Source organism: Radiomyces spectabilis (assembly GCF_025331425.1).
Source record: "Radiomyces spectabilis strain NRRL 2753 chromosome Unknown BYT42scaffold_11, whole genome shotgun sequence".
Lineage (NCBI taxonomy): Eukaryota > Fungi > Mucoromycota > Mucoromycetes > Mucorales > Radiomycetaceae > Radiomyces > Radiomyces spectabilis.
In genome coordinates, this window is record NW_026251936.1 from 573,129 (window position 1) to 594,862 (window position 21,734).

At 43.1% G+C, this 21,734-nt stretch overlaps 8 protein-coding genes across 8 annotated transcripts; 4 read left to right on the forward strand and 4 right to left on the reverse strand.

The window, feature by feature from the left end:
- Positions 1 to 24: 24 nt before the first annotated feature.
- Positions 25 to 1,868, reverse strand: BYT42DRAFT_616619 (uncharacterized protein; the record flags this gene model as incomplete). Its single annotated transcript, XM_051572089.1, has 3 exons — positions 25 to 105; positions 197 to 544; positions 633 to 1,868. 3 exons carry the CDS (start codon positions 1,866 to 1,868, stop codon positions 25 to 27), a joined length of 1,665 nt encoding a protein of 554 aa, XP_051420535.1.
- A 1,082-nt stretch (positions 1,869 to 2,950) lies between these two features.
- BYT42DRAFT_501395 (uncharacterized protein) lies at positions 2,951 to 4,118 on the reverse strand (the record flags this gene model as incomplete). Its single annotated transcript, XM_051564765.1, has 5 exons — positions 2,951 to 3,458; positions 3,552 to 3,664; positions 3,741 to 3,786; positions 3,882 to 3,930; positions 4,028 to 4,118. 5 exons carry the CDS (start codon positions 4,116 to 4,118, stop codon positions 2,951 to 2,953), a joined length of 807 nt encoding a protein of 268 aa, XP_051420536.1.
- Positions 4,119 to 7,225: 3,107 nt separating this feature from the next.
- On the reverse strand, positions 7,226 to 9,233 carry BYT42DRAFT_501702 (carbonic anhydrase; the record flags this gene model as incomplete). The annotated part of the gene is made up of 5 exons (XM_051564780.1): positions 7,226 to 7,455; positions 7,520 to 7,615; positions 7,689 to 8,061; positions 8,759 to 9,115; positions 9,198 to 9,233. 5 exons carry the CDS (start codon positions 9,231 to 9,233, stop codon positions 7,226 to 7,228), a joined length of 1,092 nt encoding a protein of 363 aa, XP_051420537.1.
- Positions 9,234 to 12,950: 3,717 nt separating this feature from the next.
- BYT42DRAFT_580608 (vesicle coat protein) lies at positions 12,951 to 14,613 on the forward strand. The gene is made up of 6 exons (XM_051569517.1): positions 12,951 to 13,506; positions 13,591 to 13,779; positions 13,856 to 13,989; positions 14,084 to 14,148; positions 14,249 to 14,362; positions 14,467 to 14,613. Exons 1-6 carry the CDS (start codon positions 12,998 to 13,000, stop codon positions 14,533 to 14,535), a joined length of 1,080 nt encoding a protein of 359 aa, XP_051420538.1. The 5' UTR covers positions 12,951 to 12,997; the 3' UTR covers positions 14,536 to 14,613.
- A 496-nt stretch (positions 14,614 to 15,109) lies between these two features.
- BYT42DRAFT_580624 (pyridoxamine 5'-phosphate oxidase-domain-containing protein) lies at positions 15,110 to 16,626 on the forward strand. The gene is made up of 6 exons (XM_051569518.1): positions 15,110 to 15,435; positions 15,520 to 15,573; positions 15,651 to 15,733; positions 15,840 to 15,998; positions 16,080 to 16,132; positions 16,211 to 16,626. Exons 1-6 carry the CDS (start codon positions 15,309 to 15,311, stop codon positions 16,356 to 16,358), a joined length of 624 nt encoding a protein of 207 aa, XP_051420539.1. The 5' UTR covers positions 15,110 to 15,308; the 3' UTR covers positions 16,359 to 16,626.
- Positions 16,627 to 16,650: 24 nt separating this feature from the next.
- BYT42DRAFT_616625 (dihydrolipoyl dehydrogenase) lies at positions 16,651 to 18,732 on the forward strand (the record flags this gene model as incomplete). Its single annotated transcript, XM_051572090.1, has 7 exons — positions 16,651 to 16,689; positions 16,767 to 16,848; positions 16,935 to 17,017; positions 17,111 to 17,246; positions 17,377 to 17,942; positions 18,014 to 18,521; positions 18,620 to 18,732. 7 exons carry the CDS (start codon positions 16,651 to 16,653, stop codon positions 18,730 to 18,732), a joined length of 1,527 nt encoding a protein of 508 aa, XP_051420540.1.
- A 150-nt stretch (positions 18,733 to 18,882) lies between these two features.
- On the reverse strand, positions 18,883 to 19,935 carry BYT42DRAFT_580628 (HAD-like domain-containing protein). Its single transcript, XM_051569519.1, has 5 exons — positions 19,889 to 19,935; positions 19,696 to 19,824; positions 19,233 to 19,631; positions 19,062 to 19,163; positions 18,883 to 18,984 (listed from the first exon to the last, which is right to left on the reverse strand). Exons 1-5 carry the CDS (start codon positions 19,919 to 19,921, stop codon positions 18,910 to 18,912), a joined length of 738 nt encoding a protein of 245 aa, XP_051420541.1. The 5' UTR covers positions 19,922 to 19,935; the 3' UTR covers positions 18,883 to 18,909.
- Positions 19,936 to 20,270: 335 nt separating this feature from the next.
- On the forward strand, positions 20,271 to 21,686 carry BYT42DRAFT_580631 (uncharacterized protein). Its single transcript, XM_051569520.1, has 4 exons — positions 20,271 to 20,440; positions 20,514 to 20,666; positions 20,735 to 21,197; positions 21,275 to 21,686. Exons 1-4 carry the CDS (start codon positions 20,335 to 20,337, stop codon positions 21,447 to 21,449), a joined length of 897 nt encoding a protein of 298 aa, XP_051420542.1. The 5' UTR covers positions 20,271 to 20,334; the 3' UTR covers positions 21,450 to 21,686.
- The last annotated feature ends 48 nt before the right edge of the window (positions 21,687 to 21,734 follow it).

Genomic DNA, 21,734 nt, shown 5'->3' on the forward strand with positions numbered 1-21,734 from the left:
ATTCGTGCGAATTCGAGCCAGCTCTTACAACACCATGTCACGATCATAAACCACGTAAATCTTTTGGCTTTCTCTTAGAATATGACTAGCGTATGCTAAAGGGGGCTAACAGAAAAAAAAACCAAAAAAAGCAACGAATGAGTAACGGGATAATGCTAGTACGGCAGCTGACTTGGGCGCGCGAATCGCCACATACCAGCGTAACATGATGCATTTGTTGTCTGATCCAGACATTCAGAGCTTCCTGAAGAACGGTGTCCGATATACAAGCAAACCTGTCGTCATCCTCTGGTTGATTTTTTCGAGGCCAGTGTTTGCTTGTGTATTTCCAGTGGAACGTGATACCGTAGCGTCGCTGTTCGATGGAAGCATGGCATGAATCGAGAGGAATCATCGTTACCTTGAGAACGGCCTTTGTACGACCATCCTGACTGTCATTTGCCATGAGTAGACCGCTGGTGGGTGAAATTAATGCCTTGGAAAGCAAGATGTAATTGGAAAGCTGATAGGTGCGTGTCAAGAATCCCAACACCCCGTTAAGGCGCTAACAGATTGTTACTAAAATCCCCTTTATATTTTGACGGCATTTGTTTTGGTCGGCTAGTATGGAAAAGCCTTCAATATTTGCGTACCTTTTGTACATAAATGACTGGGGGAAGCGTTCTTTGAGATGGTAGCAAAGGTAATGGCTGGTTCCGTAGCTCGCTTTGAAAAAACGACGAATCTTGATTTCCCGTTGGTGACGGAGGCGGCGTCAAGAGTAAAAAAGAGGGCTCTTCTTTAATGGCTTGCTGTTGCAATGGGCTAGGCTGTTTGCGGGGCTTGGATGACTTGGGTCTGTCACAATAATGACTTGCAATGCTCGTCTCACTTTCTCTTTTACGATCATGGTCATGCGCAGAGCCAGACCTGTTTTCGGCGACGAATCTTTTTCCTGCCGTTGCTGGAATTTCCGGAAGCTTTTTGTTCCGTTCATCGGTTTCCGGCAAGATCCATCTACTGCCGTTCTCTGGCGTTTTATTGCCAGGAGTGAGGGTTGGTGTCGGACAAGCAGGCACGGTGGCGGGAGCTGCTGGCATGAGAGAAGAAGTGCGGGTTCTCGTCTTGGTGGAGATAGGAGGCGAAACGCGTTTAGCGCAGGTCGATGGGAGAATAAATGAATTTTTCGGCAGATCCAGGTGAACAGGCAACGGCAGGTAGGTGTCGAGAGTTTCTTGCAGCATTTCCATGGTGTGCGCCAAGGAATCCGCCGCATCATCCTTGACCAAAAATGGATCGTAGATGGCATAATTGACTTTTTCGTTTGGAGGAGCCTCGGTGGCAGCGGGTGATGTGTCAGTAAGAGGTTGGTCAGTAAGAGATGGGTCGGCAAGAGATGGGTCAACAAGAGACGAGTCAGCAGGAGATGGGTCTGTTTCATCGTTGATGGCTGGATCATCAGTTATTGGCTTTTCTGCTTCCAATAACAGCTCGTTGTTCGTCTGCTGAGGCATGTCCTCGGTTTCTGCCGAATGACCGTCGATTTGCACAGCATTTTGTGCAAATCGCACTTGTTTCTTTGAGTCGAGTTCCTTTGTGCATGGCTGATCCGTTTCCGGTGCCGCCTCTACTCTGTCGGGTGGTGATTCTGCTTGATTCGATGCAAAATGATTAATGAAGCTGTAATGAGAGATCGACAAATTGTTGATGATCTCTTCTTCCAACTCTGACATGGAAAGCATGGATTCACGTGTATCCAATTGTTGTTTTTGCAAACCAGAAATGCGATTCTGGAGAGATTCGGATAAAGAGATCACTTTGGCATACTGATGTTTATCCTTATCAGAGGGAAGTAGATCGGTTATCGTCAAGAGTGATGATGTTGCCATGGACTACAGGTGAAATATCGCTATTTTCAGATATGCAGTCAAGGGTAGAAAAAAAAAAGATGGTAATCTGCTTCAGAAAAAAAAAATAAGAATAAACGAGGGCTTTGAATCGTTGCTATACTCGTTAAATATTATGATATAATAGTCATCTCTTTATGATTTGAAGGAAGCTATAAAACCGACATGTTGTTTATTAACCCATAAATCCAAAAACAGGTTACGGGATGAATTAAAGGAAAAAAGCATAGTATCATTCATTGTTTCTTCATCAAGTTTTTAATGGCTCATTTGCTTCATTTCCCATACGATGTAGAATAGATAACAAACCTTAGAAGAATACTAACAGTAGGTGATGAACTGTCCGGATGTACTTATTGGATAGGGAGGACAAGCCAATCACCCATAATTTTTTTTCTGTTAATTTTTTTTTTTCAAGGAGTATCCCCTTGCCGTCAAGCCAACTCCGCGGCAAGAAACCTGAGATTACAGTCGCTATGACAGTTGTAAATGACAGAATTGACAAACATAACACCCAATACTCATACAATTTCGCGTTAAGAGCCAGTAGTGACAATAATATAAGATGTAGATAATATTGCTGGGAGGTTGGCATGCCCTTTATTTTGCATGATGATAAGTATAGAGTTGTGAAATAGGCAATGAACAATAAACCAAACTGACTTTTTTTTTGAACCTGGCAGAGAAAAAATGGAAATAAAAAAGGGAAATGAAACCGAATAACAATAAAACACACGCTGCAAGACGTTAGGATGACTATCATGAGGATAGATTGTTAGTAAACTATTGCAAAGGTACTTAAACTGGGGCATAAAGGCAAAGGCGGCATCATAGAATAGGGAGCATAAAGGGAAAGACAGAAAAAAAAGGTCGAAAAAGGGGTGCATAGACTACATAGATAGTAAAATCAAATATACGAAAGAAAAGAGGATGCTGTTTGCTGTTAAGATGATGAATGAAAAAAAAGGCGTGAGGTTCAGTGATGAAAAAGAAAAAAGGAATAAGCATAGAGAGTGCGAAAGGGATGTAGCGAACGGTGGGGGGACACGATAGGGTTGAGCGATCTATCGACCCAAAGATAAAGGTGGTGATGGAAGCTCCATCATGGGCATCATTTCGTCGATGGACGGTAAGGTGAAACAAGGTTGAACGTCGTTTCCGATGGAAGAAACCGGTGATAGAGGGTAACAGTCGTTCAAATCTTTCATGATACATCCACTATCACGTCGCATATGCCAAGGAAATTCGTGATCGTCTCGGTGGGAAGTCATCAATGAGACGGTGGCTGTTTGTCGATGATGATCGTAATCGGATGGCTGAGAAGACAAGGAAGAAATGGACATGACATCGGAAATAGATAATGAAGGTGATACGGGAGTGGCCGGATGAGGGCTGGAGGCATAGGCTCGTTTCTGCAAGGTATCATTGAACGATTTCCACTGCAACAGTGTTTGTTTGATCACCGATCCGTGAGCGACTTTTTGATGCGTAGTCAAAACGGTCTTGCGAGCAAAACTCTTGTTGCATCCTTCGTGGCAACATTTATAAGGACGTTTTCCGGTATGAATGCGTCTAATAAGAAAAAGAAAACAACCCACCATATCAGTTATCCATCATTCCATTTTATTTAATCCGTTTCTCCATCATTTATCTATTGCTCTTTACCTGTGGCGAGCCAAAGAACTACTATCGCTGAAGCTTTTCCGGCAATGTTCCACTTCGCACACGTGAGGTCGTTCACCAGAATGGGTTCTCAAATGCACCTTCAGTGCTGAACGCTGAACACGAAAAAAAAAAGGGATCATGATTTAAATTGTCTGAAAATCGATGATGCAGTGCGACATGTGGACGTACCTGGATGAAACTTTTTCCGCAGCCCACCTCGCGACATACGTATGGCCTGCAAATGGCAATTCAAGGGTAAGTTTTGAGAAAAAAAAAAAAAGGAGATGGCTGCGGAGAGAAAAATAGGAGTCTCGTTTTGACGATCTATACCTTTCATTTGTATGGATCCGAAGATGTCTGGCCAAGTCTGAGCGACGTCCTAATTAACGATCGATAAAAAAAAATAAGTCAGCCACGTTTGATCTACGTCAACCACCATCACAACAATATTTGGTTTGTAAGTATAGTAACCGTACCGAATGCTTTGAGACAGTTGTTGACGGGGCATTGATGAGGCTTATTTTGACCATCTTGGGCTTCGATGTGAATCAATTCGAGAATATCCATTTTTTGATGCGTTGGTTGGTTGGTTGGTTTTTGTCTTTTGAAGTTCGTTTTTTTCTTTGATTTCCTATTTACTCATTCAGATTTTCGATCCTCTCGCGCGCCATCCCTTGTTGAACCCCTGAATTTTTTTTTTACCCCAAGTTGTCAAAAACATTACCTTAAGTAGGTGATACGTAGGACCCTTTTCTTTTCTTCTTTTTTTGGGTTCGATATGGTTACAGGTAAGCTTGAATTTTTTTTCGTTTCTGGATGAGCTTGATAGGTCGTAGTTTGGCTTCTTGAGTTCTGTTTTTCTTTAATATATAGTTCCTTTTTTTTTGTTTTTCGTGCGTGTGCTTCGAGATATAGGCCAATAAAGATGAAGTTGGCGTGGGGATGAGAATAAAGACTCGAAATCAAATATACAGCAAAAAATAATAGGAGAAAAAAAATATAACGATAAAAGATCGTTCAGTGAATGATCCTTTCTTAAAGATGCACTTTGGTCAGTAGCAAGTGAAAAGGAAAGTATCCTGTTGTGAAAAAGAAATAGTATATATTTATATAAATGATTTTCATAATTTGAAGTCATCATAAATAGAGTGTTAAGGAGCATCCAGGAGGGAAAAGGAACAAAAAAGATTTGGGGGGAGGGGTGAAGAGAGGGGGGGGGGGTATTAAGTCACACTGAAATAAAAAGGGAAAAAAGAAATACAATAGGATGAACGATTCCAAATGATGATGATCATATCAAATGTATTATATTGCCATCGGATCGTCATTATTTCCATGATGAACGTCTTTACCACTTGTGATGATGGAAAAAAGTAAACCCTTTTTAAAAAAAAAAGTATAGACAAAGTGATTGATATTGCGGGTGGCTGATATGCATGAAAATCAATGGAACTAAAAGATGCCGGGGTGCTTGATGTGTGTGGGGTCAAGGTGGAGATAACTTGGGGCTCTGAAGGGGGGCGCAAAAAGAGATAAAGGATAGAAAGAAACGATGAACGGATCGGCGACGATGGGGGCTATTTTTTTTTTATGGGAAACCATTGCTGAGAGGATGATGGCAAGGAGCAGCAAAGAAGGAAGAATACTTTTTTTTTGAAACTGCTTATCACCTCATCGAGCTCCATATGCATGCGTTGACCGCATACTGAGTTCCATGTTAAGGATTGTGGTTTACCAAGGTAATAAAGTTGGGCGAGCATTATCCATTAAATCTTATTCTGACATCCCTGCAACCATCGATCGATACCCTGCTTGCATCGAGAAAAATCTCGTTTCATCAGTGGCATCTTTTGTACAACGAGTTGGCTAGTCTTGGTCACCCAGCGATCACTTGTATCGTAATATTGGACAATCGATTATTTTGACAGATGGAAACAGAAAACGAAAACCAATTCAGTTCCCCTTGGCACGTGTTATAGTATAGAAAGAAAAAAGGTTAAAAAAGACATGAAATAAGCATCGTACCTCTCTCAAGCACACGTACATGCAGCCTAGTCGATGCGCTTACAAAGCATGGCTCGCTTTCTATACATACGCTAATGCAGTAAAGAATTTAACAAGCAAGCATAGTTTTAATTGCTCGGCATTGCATATAACTCTCTTTTTTTTTTTTTTAATTCAGTGGCCTTGTGTTTCCTCTTGTTATTGGGTCGGTGGAATCGTTGATGTCACCGACACCACGGCAAAAAAGGTGAATGGTGTGTTGATATTTCTCCGTTTGAACTCCCCTTTCCCAAGTTATTGGATCTGCAAATGCGCACAAACATTGTCTCTCTTTCTAAATCTGGTGTGCCAGGAAGAGCATAGACACTTTGTAGATCCATGGAGCAAACCTCTTTTTCTCGATTATGCGGAGGAAGGGAACAGGAAAAAAAGAAATTCTAAAAAAGTTCCTTTCTGCCAGAAAGGGATAAACGCACAAACCATCCTCTCTTGTCCAATCTAATCGACAAAAAAAAATTCCAAGCTATCAAAATTGTATTAGGAATATTGTGTCATGGAAAACCTTTTGCCTTAAAAAAAAGGGCCCTCTTTTTCCGCTCCAGGTTTTTTTTTTTTTTTTAAAAAAAAAATAGTTCAAACCGGTTTTTTTACTTCTCATGCACCCGTAAAAATGTGTAAACTTTAAATGGCTTTTTAATACATCCTGGCGAAAAAGCATGCTACGTGAAAATGTCGGCATGTTCTTTCCGTCCCAAGTAACTTTAACGAGGCCATTGAAGCATGGTTCCATAAATGGAAATCAAGGGATGACAACTTTGATACTTGCCCTGATGAACTTTTTCTTTCTGAACCAACTTTTTTTTTTCCCTTTTACGTATGATAGCGCTGCTGCAGCTCCCTTTGTTGGAATCACTGTATCAAGATGTTTTGGAGACTGCTTCTCCTTGCTCATTTGCACAGGAGATGGCCACACCATGCGTCTTGGATGTTCACTTGGTTTTTTTTTCCTCCTCCTTCACTTCCAGAAGAATTCTCCTGCTTGTCATTAGATGTCCGATATGCAGAGATGGATCCAAGTAATATGCTGGAAATCATCACTTGTTGGGTTAATAGCTGCCTTTTGAAAGGGCATGCCTTTGCTTTGTTTCCTTGTTTGTCCTCATTGACGACCAATGTGAGGTGACATGACGCTCATGCTAACGGCTGTCAGCACAAAGAAGGAAATTTTCAACTGAAGCACGGAACCTCATCCCCAAAAAATAATTCAAACTTGTTGGTTTCCCTTTTGCGGAGAATCTTGCTCGAAGGTTCCAACTATCCCATCAAGTGCATGTCGATCGCCATTACTTTTTTCTTTCTCTTTTTTTTTATATATATCTAAAACATCGTGCTTTATTACTTTTCAATCTCATCTCGTCCTGTGAATTTTTTATGGGTATACATAGGATCGTCAATGCCTAACAGGTCAACAAAGATCCACAAAAAAAAACCCATCAAGTTGAGAGATAGTCAAAAATAAAAAGCATTCTTAGAATTCAAAATCGGTCGTCAGCATCGTTATTGGGTCATGTAGATCCGTTGCACAGAGTTAATATCCGTTGCTTTCCAGTCTAATCGCTTTGCACACCTATCAAATAACAACAACAAAGAGCCAGGGTTAAAATTGGTAATCACGAAGTTAGATGATGCAGCTGCACCGTGGAACGGATGATGTGAAATGTATACCCAATATGTAAATCATAGGCCCATGCATGCACGGTAAGCTTTTGCCCTCTAGCCCAGGCGTTCTGCACAATAGTGGAGTGACATACGTTTTGCGCCGAATGGATGGCGTTCAGCTCCACCAAACGTCGCAATCGCTTCGTACCATCTGACAAATTCTCCAATTCTTGCCGATTCACTAAAACATATAGTCATCCGTAAGTACCAGCTATGCATAGGAAAACGGATGTTTTCATCCTTACATCGATACACGTCCTTGATATTGCGCAACCAATGGTCAATCAATCCATATTGCTCATGACCATGAGCGGCGGCAACACCGCCACAGAGATAATGGCCTGTCCAAGGTGATGTATGTTTCAGTGTTGAAATTTTTTTAAAACGGTTGTCCCTCAAATAAAATTGCTTTACCACACACAATGATGTGCTCTACTTTGAGCACTTCGACAGCGTACTGAAGGACCGACAAACAGTTCAAATCCGTGTGATGGACCACATTGGCAATGTTGCGATGAACAAAAATCTCGCCTGGACCGAGTTGGACAATTTGATTCGCTGGCACACGGGAGTCCGAGCAACCAATCCATAATATTTTGGGGGTCTGTTTCTCTACCATGTCGCGGAAAAAATTGGGATCCTCCTTCAACACGGCTTCAGCCCAACAACGGTTATTTTCCAATAAACCATCCAGATTGATATCTGCAGAATCAAACTTATTAGGGGTCACTGCAATGGATCGACGAACCGACGAGGGCTTTGATGCTAAACAAAAAATCATCCCAAACTTTAATTACACAAGTCCATCTGCTTAGTTGATCCTCTTACTGTTGTTGTCCTCCTGAGCAAGCTCTTCTGCGTGGTTGTCCGGTTGGACGCGATCGATGGACGACACAGTGGTGGTAGACTGGGATGATAACATGCGGATAAAATAAAGAAGCAAGCTGCTGAAGTATTGTAATGTGATGGGCAGTGATCTTTTTTCCGGTATTTATATTCCATGGTGTTCCTGATTCGTTTTCACTTTGGTTGCTTCTTACTTTGGCGGAGTTAGGTCCATGAAGTGATGGACTCCACATGTGACGCTTATCACGCAATCCAATATCGTCATTGAACTAAACCGTCTTTGATGTATGCCTTTCCAATGTGCATTCACACCAAACCAAAACTGATACAATCAAACGACGGCCCCAAATGCACCTTTTTTTTCATAGTTTATTTTACGATGCCACATGTAAACAATTATCAATAAAATGAAAAAATGGCAAGCCGATGGACGAATGACGCGATTGAAAGATGAAATTGCTCGTCACGGATGGTGCCTGATGGCACCACAGAGGAAAAAAAAGAAAGATGGAGTTAGGGGAATAGGATATTTAAAGTTGGTCAAAAAATTGAGCACGTGGCTTGGGTCGTTTCATTTGCACATCGACATCTTTGTCACTGTCGTCATGGTCGTCGTCTATTTTTCGTTTGGAACCCACCGGTTCTGTCTCATCTTCCGAGTCTTGCTCAAATAAGCTTTGAATCTCCCAAAATCGTAGTTGCATATCATGGCCACAGCTGCCAATGAAGTTTTGGTCATGTGTAACGCGCACGCGCTCCAGCGGAAAATCTTGGCCATGGTCACCAATGACACCCTGAAACTGTTGCGGATCCAAGGAGATGAGACGTAACAAACCATCGTTGCCTCCTGTACAAATTGTCTGTTCGTCTAATTTGCACATGGTATCCACCGAACAAGGATGACCGATCCATCGATCGGAAGCTCGTTTCCAATTTCCCCATTCCCATGTGTATAAGGTACCGCTCTGCGATCCAGCCACGACCTGTTGACCGTCCTATACGTACCCGTAATGAGTCTCGTTCCAAAAATGGTAATGGATTCCACGTGGACGGAATCATTTATCTCATGAACCTTACTTTCACAATGGCCAACGATAACATTTCGTCATCCATGATATCGGACTGGAGAGGTGTCTTGCTCAATTTTCTAATATCATGCGCTGAAAGCGTACCGTCACCACTAGAGCGGAAAGTTAACTATACGCATACGTTCTAGTGGTCCTTGGTTTTTCTTTTTACTTACCCTGCAACAAGCATGGTGTGTTTTGACTCACAAAACACCATGTCAGCGACAAAGTCATCGTGAATTCGCGTTTCCTGGGCCATTTTGCATGTCCGCATATCCCAAAACTGGGGTAAATCAAAGATTAGCATGCTTCCCTTTTCTTTTTTGGTTGCCTAAAAAAAATCGCCGTACCCTGACAACGCCTTCATCGTCACCTGTGGCGGACAGAAAGGGACTTAGATTGCATAATTTATTGATCGGATGTCTATGTCACGCGTTGGGCTGTTGTGAGTTACTTTTTAACGAAGACGTTCCTGAATCCAGGATTAAGTCTACACGTACTTGTGCGCTTTGGGCATTTTTATCAGCATTTTTCCTGTAGCAGCATCCAATGTCTGAATGGATTTGTCTCTGGACACCGACAGAAGCACTATACGAACCATTCTTCACTCAGATACCGCTTGCTTGCCAACAAGGAGTGCGTCTTACATGTGCCGTCATGATTGAATTCAATAGCTCGACAAGACTTTTTGGAAGCTTTTGTACGCCATTGCTGATGGTTATCTTGGGTGGAATAAGTATAACTGTTGAGCGACAAAAAAAAAAGAGCCGAGTCACTTTATTCGTTCTTCTCAATCTGGGAACTGTAGAGTATGCACCATTGGATATCGCCTGTAATAAGGCCAGCGGCTACGACATTGTTGTTGGGATGAAATGTGAAATCGAATATATGACCATCAAAGGCAATGGTCTCCGGCGTTGAAGCCATGAGCAGGTTGATATTGGCAGGCCCACACTGAACCAACTTGTCTTTTTTTTTTTGGTGGCCCTTTTCGGAGCTCCGCCACAATGTCTAAAAGCAAGTCACCAGGGTATTTCTTGCATAACTGCCTTTGAGAGTTTTATGCGCGCTAATTTTGAGTCACAAAGCAGCCGCACTGGGTTTTGATTGGTATTTTTGAAAATAAACGTTTCTGATTAGGTAAAACGAAATGAATCAGTTGGTTTACTGCAGTGGTTGAGTTGCTTTCTTTTCTTCATGATCTGCGCTTCCCCTTTTCGAATAGGTGGACCGTGATACATCGATTCGATTTAAATCGCATTACTTGGCTATATGATCTATTTCCTAACTTTTTTTTTATTAAAACACGTTATGTCATTCTCAACTGTTTTTTGCGCTTCTTGCAGTCTGCCAGGACACACTCGCTCCACCTCTAGAAACTGGCCCAACATCCCAGTGTTTCTACCGTCCAAGGATCGGTACAAGTCCGTTGCTCTACGTGTCAGTAAGTGGGGTATCAGCAAAGTAACCATTCAGCTTGCGCATTAAATCCTGGGAGAGTGTTCATAAGGAAGCAAACATAATGATACTGCGAGACGTATTCGTAGATTACCTGCATTCAATGCTAATGATGCTGACCTTTACAATAGGCATACCTTGGGGCCGCATGGATGTTGTGTGCAATTTCTGTCAGGGACGGATGTAGGTCAAAGAGAAGTCTGGATCCATCTTTAATCCAAAGTTCCAGTTCTGCTGTGGCCAAGGTACCATTGTCCTTCCACCTTTGGAGCCTACGCATCCAACCATCGCCCGTCTCCTTCGTAGCGACAATGAAGAATGAAGAGATTTCCGTGAGTAGATACGCGCCTACAATACGAATCTGAGCTTTACTTCGGTAGGTGATCACCTGGATGAATCAGTTGCCCATAATCGCAGTGGAGTGTACTGCTTCCATATCCAAGAACGAATCTATCATTGGATCAGTGCTGTGCTTCCACCAACTGAGAGCCGCACTCCCACATTCGCTCAGAAGTATATATAAGGCGCCTAAGGCAACACTTGATTCTCCAAGATATGTTCACGGAAATCAACCCGTTTGTCCCGTTGTTGCAGTCGATGGCCCAAGGTCTACGTGAGACAGATGGAGCTGGCACGTGCGATTGCTCATATGCGCAGAAAACACTCCTGATGTTCGTCGACACAACATACCCACGGCAAGCGAAGTTGAGTGACCCTGGTAGACAGTACAATCACACAACATAGTGGCCGCGATATTGTGCTCTGATCGAGAAGTCATGGGCTTCAACGTATCAGGGAAATACACCAATACTACGACGCGCTTCACTATGTCCTCATGCTCCCGCATGATGATCTCCGGTGGAACATCAATTCAAGGAATTGTACCGAGGTACCGTAGATGCAGTGGAACACGGCGACAACGACCACCTTGGTCAAAGAGTCATGTTGCCATCGACTTTTATTGGCAGCCCAAGGCACATGCGCCAACTTTACCATGATGCGATGAACATTATGCGTTAATGCGGGAAGCCCGATACGATTTCCCTACTACTTTGCATACAATGTTGTTTGTCTGTCGCAGACGAAGAACTGGACAGTCGCTATAACAAATGAATTTTGCTCATCGAAGACTTGTGTATTCTGTTTCCAACAAACTGAGCTAGCGAAACGAAGATTACCGGATGGAAAAACGAGGAAGTCTCTAGTGCAGTCCGAAGCATCAATCCAAACTGTCCTGCGGTGCGCAGAGGTTACGCAATACGGAATCGTGATCAGCAAGCTGCTTTCGCCATTGGTTTGTCAGATGCGGTCAGACTGCTTTCACAATATAACGTCACTTGGCCGCAATTCGATCCGCGGCCTGAAAGCAAGAACAACGTGTTATTCAAAATGAATAACGATACAAACACTATTGAGGCTATCCGAAGCCTTACGCCTATGGTCCCACTCAGCTTGAGTGGATTAACAGTGGGCCAAAACGCCCAAGACTAGTTAGACGGAATATTAAATGCAAGCTAGATAATCCAAATGCTGTCGAGCTTCCAATCCTTTACACAGTATCTATACTTGACCGTCAATTCGCCATTGACAAGATTCAATATAATTTTAACGAGGGAGTATGCGTTGACATGTTACGATGGATAATGCATCACTGGTAGGCCGCATAAATACAGCCAAGGCAATGATCGATATGGTGAAGTGTTACATGGATGAACCGTGGGAGAACAGAGTAAGCTTTTAGTATACGGCGTTAAGTGTATGTGCTGATCAGAGTTGGGTGCCTCTCCTGCGATACCAGACTCATATTGAAGACGATTCTTTCTTTCCAACAAACGTCGAAACTTGGTTACAGCTTCTACAAGTAGATACAGGCGCTGTTGCTACCATGCCACCAAATCTGAAATAAAAAAGGGTTATATAACTAAGGATGCATGGATGTTGTCTTTTTCTTTGATGGAATATACATGGTCATGGAGAGCGTCGTGATGGGGACAATGATTTTTTGCTGTATATATTATGCAATGTCTATTTTTGGACAAGCATGCATTTGATATTTTGCCATTTTCTTACAGAGACATGACATTTTGGTTTCTTCTGGAACGAAAGAAGTGTGGCTCACCTTTTTCTCTCATGTGGCACAAGAAGACAAGAAAAAGGCAATCGCCTTCACACTGTCGTTGAGACGTACACCAATGAGAAGCAATGATTGGTCATCCATCCGCGTGATGTCCGCTGTTTTTTACTCTCATTTTGCCTTTTTCTGTTTCTTCCTTTTGAGACATTGAATCTTTTTCCTTTTTTCTTTTTTTTTTTTTTTCCTCACTTGTATACAGTTTTTGTCTCCACAGGTCTATGAATGCGCTCATTGCTCTGCTTCACTTTTGTGAAGTGCATGGCCCTTGCGTTGTATTCTGCACACAGGCCATTCATACATCGATGGCGACGGGACCCACCCAAGGTGATCGCACGACGATTAATATTCCGCATGCTGAATGCAAACCATCGGAAGCGTTTCCGTCCGCCTCCTTTTCTTCTACCTTTTCGACTTCGACTGAACCCCTCACTCCGCCGAATACTTCCACTTCTCCTCGTCTCCAGTCACCACCTTCCATATCTTCCCTACGTAAAGCCGCTTGTTCTCTTCCACCGAAATCCATCTCCAATTTATTATCCACCCAAGCCGCTTGCTCCGCTTGTACCGCTCAGCTGCCGTTCTTACCCAGAGACACCGACGGAACACCGCAGGAAGTTAAAACACTCCTCACACGAGATGAAGAGGATCCATCTGTACAATACATTGGGACCAAAAGCCCGCAACAACTTCATCTGTATAAAGCCGTTCGTCTTGCCTGTGTTCGAAGGTAGGCGACGAGAGATACACGCTTTCATGAGAAAATTTGATATATTCATTCATCGAATTCTTTATGTTCTTCTAAAAAAAAAAGCTTGACGACTGAGTTCTGCCCAGGTCGCGATGGGCCGGTGTTGTTCGGAGATGACGAAAATGGATATGTCATGAGCTATATGTTTAAGTTGCGAGATTCACAGGCTCGAGGTGAAGCCCGATTTTATTCATTGATGATGCTCATGACCGATCGAGTGTATCTCGTATCATGCTGGCCATTTTTAATGAGGTAAAATTATCTCGACAAAGAAACCAAAAAAACAGTGCATTTCCAAAATTATTTATAGTTTGAAACGGAACTTTAGTGCTTTCCGATCCATGGCGATTAATTTACAAGAAAGAGCCGATCATGTTTTCCAAAAAGAAAAAGCCGCCAAAGAACGCCAACCAGCTTATTACTCCATCGTCAACAGTCGTCGCGTAGCCCCCATTTCACAAGGTGAGTAGACCCAGCAACCACACTTTGTTTCATCATCGATCGTTTTACCTTTTTTGGATTCATCTAATTGTGTGACTCTGATCGTCATCTATAGATCAATTTTTTCGACGTCGAAGCAATACCTCTCTCCGATCGCTGGTCGATCTACTAGGCGTCAAAGTAAGTGGAATAGGAAATAACAAGACGCGAAACGTGCAGCCATGGGAAATGAATTGATTGGAAAACTTATTGATGGTTTATGTTTCATCGTGGTGCGTAGGATATTTATGTTCAGGTTCACGTTCAGTTTAGTTACATCCTCAGATTATCTGCACGAAGACGCATGGAGAAGTTTACACCAGGAAGGACAGCCGGTCCACAATATCAAAAACTGGTACATATTGGCACCCCGTTATTGGCAATATTATTTAATTGCCTAGAAACCTTTTTTTTTTTCTTCTTCTTCTAAACATCATTAATGGTTTTATTTATTTCCAGCAAGAAGAATACGAAGCGCGGAAGAATCAGAGAAAGACGAATCAAGACAACTCCGCATGTCATGTGTAAATTTCCCGTGTTTCTTTTTTTCCTCTCTCGATCACTGCGATTCCCCCCCCCCATGTTACAGCTTTTATCCCAACACCATAGTTCTCTTTTTATCATTTATTTCTCCATGCATCCGAAAAACTGATCGCTGCAGAACAGTCGGCCCAAAACCCATCATTGTATATCTTTTTTATTCCTACTTCATTTTATACCACTATTCCCTTATTGTTCTTTTATTTTATAAATGCATACAGCCAAAGAGTCGAAATCCGACACAAACGTCGCACCATGGCAGCACAGAAATTCCAATTTGTTTCGCATAATGGACGGTTGCTGGGGAATGATCAGATAAGATGAAGGAAGGATCAGTGCCCGTATATCCTCCTCGGAAATGAAAGGACGGCCACGATCATGCAGCGGATCTTTTTCCATCTGATAAGCGAAAGCTGTCGTCCTATTTATCTGATAAAATCTCGGCTGTCACATGCACCGTAAGAATGAAATAGTGTGTAAAATCGTTCGGAAAAACACATCATTGCTTGACGATGATTGGTGTGAAACTGGACTCGTCGTTTTATCTGATTGTTTACTCTCACACATGGTTGCATGGCCATTCAAAAAACACAGCCTAAAAAAATTGGATAAACCCATGGCATTCGTGGGTACGAATTCTTATTTTCTTTCATTCATCTGTGTCTCTTTTTCTCCCTTCTTTATAACCGCTTTTGTTGCTGTACTTTCGCTGTTCGCAAGTCGTCAGAAAACCAAAACTGAAAAAGCCAACTAAAAGAAAAATGCGCGTCGTTACCTGCATGATGTGGATGGCCAGTTTGGCTTATGCCTTACCCCATGGTTGCGTAGATACGCAGCAAAGTGTTGATGCCGCTGCTAAATTGGCAAGAACCGTGATCAGCGATACTGGTAGGACTTGCTTTTTCCTAGTGTGCGAGAAGCGAACAAGTGGAAATCAAATTAATGGGGCATACGACTCTGTTTTTTGTGCAGGCATTGGCACCATCATGACGCTTATGGACGGGTCCATCAACCCTGATTTCGAAGGTACCGTAGTCTACTGCAGTAACAATAATCCCGATTTCTCGGCGATCCCGCATAACCAGATTTTACCCTGTTTTCAGGTCATCCGTTTGGTCTAATGGAATATTACAACGGGGATTGCTATAAAAACGGAGACTTGCTTCTATTCATGTCCGATTTGCAGGTAATTTATACCAGGGAAAGGTTTCAACGGATTACCATGTGAAAGATGCACAAAAGTGAAAGCAAAAAGTGTAAGGTTAACCGTGCTCGGGCATGGATTTCCATAGATGAACGCCCGCAATGCTCGTGAGCAGCCAAACAAGGTCAGCTTCACCGTTCGCGCTTTGAAAGATTACAATCCCAGTTGGGGAAACCGTAGCACCCCAGTTGAACAACCGCGCGTAGCCATGATGGGCGAAATTAAACTTGTCAACGAATCACCTAATGCAAGTACAAGAGAAATGAGAGTAAAACACTCTTGATACGCTGTTCCTCTTTTGTATTATTTTATCTAACGGATCGCTTAGGATGACGAGCTCATGAAGTGCTTTGCGACAAAGCATCCTGAAGCGAAAGCATGGTAACACTAAACCAAAAAAGAGGGTCGAACTCTTAAAAAACTTTCAACTCACTCATGTTTTCCACCAATGTTGATTAGGCAACAATTCCATGATTTCCACTTTTACCGATTCCAAGTGGAAAGTTTATACTATGTTGGCGGATTTGGTGGCATCAACTATATTGGATGGTTGCCCTTGCACAAGTACCAACATGCATCAAACCATGGACACATGCACCTTCAGTAATCACCGAGGCGACCAGAAGGATAAAGCTAAAAAATAAAGGATAACCCAAGCAGTGCCTGTTTTGGTCAATAATTGAAGGTCGTTTTTGGCAAGAAAATTATAGCCTTTTTTTTTCAAATCCCGGTTGAAGTGGGGTTATGGGTGGGACCCCAGGACGAAAAAGTGACGTGCGAAATAAGCAAACTTGTGTCTATTCCCTGATTTTCCCGAAATTTTACACCGATTCGAATATAACACCTTTTAATTTTTTTTTTGTTCTCTTCTTTTTACTCTTCCTCGTACATTCCCCATCATGTTTCGATTGGCTGCCACCAAAACCCCTCTGGCCAACGTAAGCCCTGTCTACTTGTGTACTATACACCCGAGAAACAACCTTTTTAACGATCTTGCGCTTTCTCAACTTTTTAGATTGCTGCCCGCAATGCTGCCGTGAAATCCGTTCGTCCTTCCTTGGCCAACTCTTTCTACCGCTTCTACAGCACCCCTGCTGGTAAGTATTCTTTGACCACGAATGAAAATTTAAAGTGTAATGGGAAAGAGTTGTTTTGGTACTTACACACACACCTGTTATTGTAGATGCTGAATACGATGTGGTCGTTATCGGTGGTGGTCCTGGTGGTTACCCAGCTGCTATCAAGGCTGCTCAACAGGGTCTCAAGGTACGCATGATGGTGTCCATGACAACAGCATAAGCTTGAAAATGATTTTGCATTGGTCTCATGCAAAGGTGATTTGTTTTTGGCGGATCGTAGGTTGCCTGTATTGAAAAGCGTGGTACTCTTGGTGGTACCTGTTTGAACGTTGGCTGTATTCCTTCCAAGGCCATGTTGAACAACTCCCACATCTACCACCAAACCAAGCACGAGCTCAAGAGCCGTGGTATTGATGGTATGTGAACTGCACTGAACAAGGCAGTAGACTGATCAACTTTAAGAAAATGATCATTTCGGAAGCAAACGGAACCGGTCACCGTGGGTATTCAAATTTAATTTTTTTTTTTTCATTTTTTCTTGATTAGTTGGTGATGTGCAGTTGAACTTGCCCAACATGCACAAGGCTAGAATGAAGGCCGTTACTGGTTTGACCAAGGGTGTAGAATTCTTGTTCAAGAAGTACAAGGTCGATTACCTCAAGGGTACTGGTAGCTTCAAGAGCGCCACCGAGATCAACGTTGATGGTTTGGATGGTAAGCAATCCACCCTCACCGCCAAGAACGTTATCATTGCTACCGGTTCCGAGGTCACTCCTCTTCCCGGTATTGAAATCGATGAAAAGAGAATCGTGTCTTCCACTGGTGCTCTTGAATTGAGCGAAGTTCCCAAGAAGATGGTCGTCATTGGTGCCGGTGTTATCGGTCTTGAATTAGGTTCCGTTTGGTCCCGTCTCGGTGCCGAAGTCACCGTCGTCGAATACTTGAACGCCATCGGTGCCGGTATGGACGCTGAACTCGCCAAGAACTTCCACCGCATCTTGTCCAAGCAAGGTCTCAAGTTCAAGATGAGCACCAAGGTCAACGGTGCCAAGGTTGATGGTGACAAGGTTCTCATTGACGTTGAAGCCTCCAAGGGTGGCAAGGCCGAAACTGTAAGTTGCATTTTGACGTAAAAAAAGACTGGCGTGTTGGTTCAAGCGACTTATTTTTTGTTTACTTTCAGCTTGAAGCTGATGTTGTTTTGGTCGCCATTGGTCGTCGTCCTTACACCGCCGGTCTCGGTTTGGAGAATGCTGGTGTTGAGATTGACAACCGCGGTCGCGTTGTTATTGACTCTGAATTCAAGACCAACGTTCCCAGCATCCGTTGTATCGGTGATGTGACCTTTGGTCCCATGTTGGCTCACAAGGCCGAAGATGAAGGTTTCGCCGTGTCTGAAATGATCGCCACCGGTCACGGTCACGTCAACTACGATGTCATTCCTTCCGTCATCTATACCCACCCCGAAGTCGCCTGGGTTGGTAAGAACGAAGAACAACTCAAGGAAGAAGGTATCAAGTACAAGATCGGTAGCTATCCCTTCGTTGCCAACTCTCGTGCACGAACAAACGATGACTCTGATGGTCTCGTCAAGGTCATCACTGACGCCGAATCCGACAAGATCTTGGGTGTCCACATCATTGGTCCCAACGCTGGTGAAATGGTTGCTGAAGCCGGTCTCGCCATGGAATGTAAGTGTAGCCCCCTTTATATATATACATATCTTTGAAGACAAAGAAGAGAAAGAAGATTTGAATGACTCATCATTTGTGGTTCATTCTTTATATAGATGGTGCCTCTGCTGAAGATGTTGGCCGTACCTGCCACGCTCACCCTACCCTTTCCGAGGCTTTCCGTGAGGCTTGTCTCATCGCCTCTTTCGGCAATGCCATCAACTTCTAAACAGAGTTGATTTTTTGCTGGTCTCGTTCTTTTCTACTTGCTTTAATTCTGAAAAATAACATCCACTTTTGAATTTTATACAAGAGAACATTCTCATTCTCGCATAAACCATTCTCCTTGTATCCCCAAAAATAAACGGTTTCTTAGAACTTCTTTAACATGGTTTGTCCTTTTCTTTTATTGTTTGGTAATATCGGAGGTTTCGATCGTTTCTGTATGACCTTCAGGATCAAATGCAGGGAGAGAGAAATGCTGCATAAAATGAACAATAGCCGTAAGTGATCAACATTGACAGATGTCATTATCAACAAAAAATAAAAATCACATACTCTGGGATCAAATTTAGCCATGGATTCCAATACGAGCGTAGCACCATGATCTGTATCTTTGCCTTGCAAGTTCAAAATATTCTCATCTGGGATCCAAACCACCTAGTAAAAGTGAATGTGATGAGAAAAATGGGCATGATATTTTGGGTATGTGGAATTCATTCGACTTACATGCATTTTGGCATTCAAGGCCGCTTCGATGCCGTTGACAGCGTCTTCGAAAATCAAACAGTTATCCGCGGGAGGGTTACCAAGACGTTGTTGAGCGGCCAAGAAAAGATCCGGGGCCGGTTTGCCGTGTTCGATGCCTGCATCGTCACCACAGATGATATGATCAAACAAGGCAAACAATTCCTTGTTCAGCGATGTTTTCTGTTCAAATTTAGCGCGAGACGACGAAGTGGCCACGGCCATAGGAATATTGTGACGCTTCAAATGTTGAATCAATCGTTCTACACCCGGCAGCGGTTTAACGTGGGGAAAAAGTTCGTCTTGAATAACAGAGCAGATTTTGAGATACTCTTCAGGGCTCATAGGAAGCTTGTAGGTGTCGACAACCATCGCAGCAGACTGAACAAATATTCATTCAATATCAAAATTACAAAATACTGTCGACAAAAAACCCAGCTCGCACCTCTTCGCCAGTACGACCCATGAGTTTACTCTTGACATCCCAAGTAAACTTGACGCCATTAGCGTACTTGTCGAGAATCTGTTGGGTGACCTCAGTGTAAACACGTTCGGTATCCAAAAGGAGACCATCCTAATACGTATTCAACGTAAATATAGTCGTCGCCCAGCCTAACTGTACGTGATTTAGCTTATACCATGTCAAAAATACAGTGTGTAATGTGAGGCATGGTTGGAGTGGGAGTAGATAGAGATGGGGAAATTTCCACTGTGATATTTTTTTCAAGTGCAGAAACGGGAAATATTGAAACGCCGCTACAAATATTGCGCTGCAATGGAACCAATGATGATTGTTCCCATGGCAGACCGGGAATTCCCACCTGTGGGAAGACTCTGCCTTTGTCCCAGAAAGATGAGGGACAGATACAATCAACAACTGTGGTATTTCCTAGGAAAATAAAAAATAGCACACAGCAAATTATGTTCTATTTATTGAGGCTTCTCGAGTACTGTGATTAGAAGCCATGCTGCCGCAGCATATATGTGTGTGTCTGGCGTGAAAATTGCAGTCACAAGAATTGTCCTCTCGCGTTTCTGGTCCGAGATTGCTGGGAGTGCCATCCTTTGTGTAAAGCAGCCAGCGATGGGTTCCAGCAAGCATCACAGAGATTCAGACGAAGACCGTCGTTCAAAAAAGCATAAACGGTCCAAGGAGAAAACGTCGCATAGCCCGAGAACAGACATCGAACGTACGTTGTATGGCATGCTATAGAGCGTGCATTATGCCACTGACTCGATAACGTCTAATATTGCCTGGGATAGCCATTTCCAAGGACGATTATTTCGAAAAAGCGACCGAATTCCGTCTATGGCTTCGGGAAAAGAAGCACAAATACTTTGGCGATCTTGATAAAGACGACTCCCGCTATTACTTTGCAAAGTTTGTCAAAGCTTGGAACAAAGGCGATTTGGATGGTACGTCGATCAACACCCAAGTACTGAAAATAAAAAAGAATCATTGTGAACCGCGTCAAACGTTGTAGATAAATTCTATGCCGGTGTGAACTCGACGCAGCTGACTTCATCCGATACGACTCGGTACAAGTGGGGTTTCGCAAAGACGCTCAATCAACATGAACAGGACAGGATTCGTGACAGCGTCGACACCATGACGAATCGAGATAAAAACACCGATCGTCATTCCGGTAGCAGTAGCAGTATTCGACGTCCCAGAGCGGGGCCAGCCATGCTGCCTCCTGGACCTCAGCTGGATCAAGTGGACAAAGAAGAACGGATGGAGCGCGAAAGAGCTGAACGGCGCTTCGAAAAACGCCAATCTCGTTCTCGGAAGGAGGAATATTTGGATGAAGTGGCGCCCAAGGAAACCGGTCGTGAAGCGGCGATTGCCAAACGACGTGCGCTGAATGCGTATCATAAGCGAGAAAAAAGTCCCGACATTGAATTTAGCGAAGCCGATCTTATGGGAGGTGACGATTTCCAAGCGAGGTACGTTCCTAAAAAATGGTTCCGTCTTGAGCCATAGTTTTTGAGATGAAAATTCTCACGGATATGGCTCATTACAGGTTAGCGGCTCAAAAACGCAGCGAAGAACGCCGACGAGAACGACAAACGGAAAAGCAACAACAACGCATGGCACCGTTGCAGAACAAGATGGCAGAATACAAGGCAAAAGAAGATGCTACAATCGAGATGTTCAAAAGAATGGCAGCCGAACAAAAGCAGAGAGGCGCGTTTTAAACCCTATGACTCTACTGCCACACTCCTTGACCGAACGCATCCGACACAATCGATAGTATCAGTTGAATAATCACCGTCAATACGCATGAATGAAACTTGGTTTATGAAATACGCATTTGTTGGATTGACATACGTTGCAGTGAAATCATGGTAATACCGAGTTTATCCCCAGAATGACGCACTCGCTTCCATTTCGTAAAATGACTTGGGTGATTTACATAGTTACATGTACCGCTCTTTTCTTCTTTTTTTTTTTTTTTTTTTTTTTTTTTTTTTCCAACAAAC

What these genes read in the sequence shown, in the direction of transcription:
- BYT42DRAFT_580608 (XM_051569517.1), top strand. Translation starts at nt 12,998, where the DNA reads ATGAATGCGCTCATTGCTCTGCTTCACTTTTGTGAAGTGCATGGCCCT. An exon ending in CGTAGCCCCCATTTCACAAG is followed by an intron (nt 13,990 to 14,083) that starts GTGAGTAGACCC and finishes CGTCATCTATAG; the next exon opens with ATCAATTTTTTCGACGTCGA. An exon ending in GTCCACAATATCAAAAACTG is followed by an intron (nt 14,363 to 14,466) that starts GTACATATTGGC and finishes ATTTATTTCCAG; the next exon opens with CAAGAAGAATACGAAGCGCG.
- BYT42DRAFT_580631 (XM_051569520.1), top strand. Translation starts at nt 20,335, where the DNA reads ATGGGTTCCAGCAAGCATCACAGAGATTCAGACGAAGACCGTCGTTCA. An exon ending in GAACAAAGGCGATTTGGATG is followed by an intron (nt 20,667 to 20,734) that starts GTACGTCGATCA and finishes CAAACGTTGTAG; the next exon opens with ATAAATTCTATGCCGGTGTG. An exon ending in GGTGACGATTTCCAAGCGAG is followed by an intron (nt 21,198 to 21,274) that starts GTACGTTCCTAA and finishes GGCTCATTACAG; the next exon opens with GTTAGCGGCTCAAAAACGCA.
- BYT42DRAFT_580628 (XM_051569519.1), bottom strand. Translation starts at nt 19,921, where the DNA reads ATGCCTCACATTACACACTGTATTTTTGACATG. An exon ending in TGGGTCGTACTGGCGAAGAG is followed by an intron (nt 19,632 to 19,695) that starts GTGCGAGCTGGG and finishes ATATTTGTTCAG; the next exon opens with TCTGCTGCGATGGTTGTCGA. An exon ending in CCTTGAATGCCAAAATGCAT is followed by an intron (nt 19,164 to 19,232) that starts GTAAGTCGAATG and finishes CACTTTTACTAG; the next exon opens with GTGGTTTGGATCCCAGATGA.
- BYT42DRAFT_580624 (XM_051569518.1), top strand. Translation starts at nt 15,309, where the DNA reads ATGCGCGTCGTTACCTGCATGATGTGGATGGCCAGTTTGGCTTATGCC. An exon ending in AACCGTGATCAGCGATACTG is followed by an intron (nt 15,436 to 15,519) that starts GTAGGACTTGCT and finishes TTTTTTGTGCAG; the next exon opens with GCATTGGCACCATCATGACG. An exon ending in CATCAACCCTGATTTCGAAG is followed by an intron (nt 15,574 to 15,650) that starts GTACCGTAGTCT and finishes CCCTGTTTTCAG; the next exon opens with GTCATCCGTTTGGTCTAATG.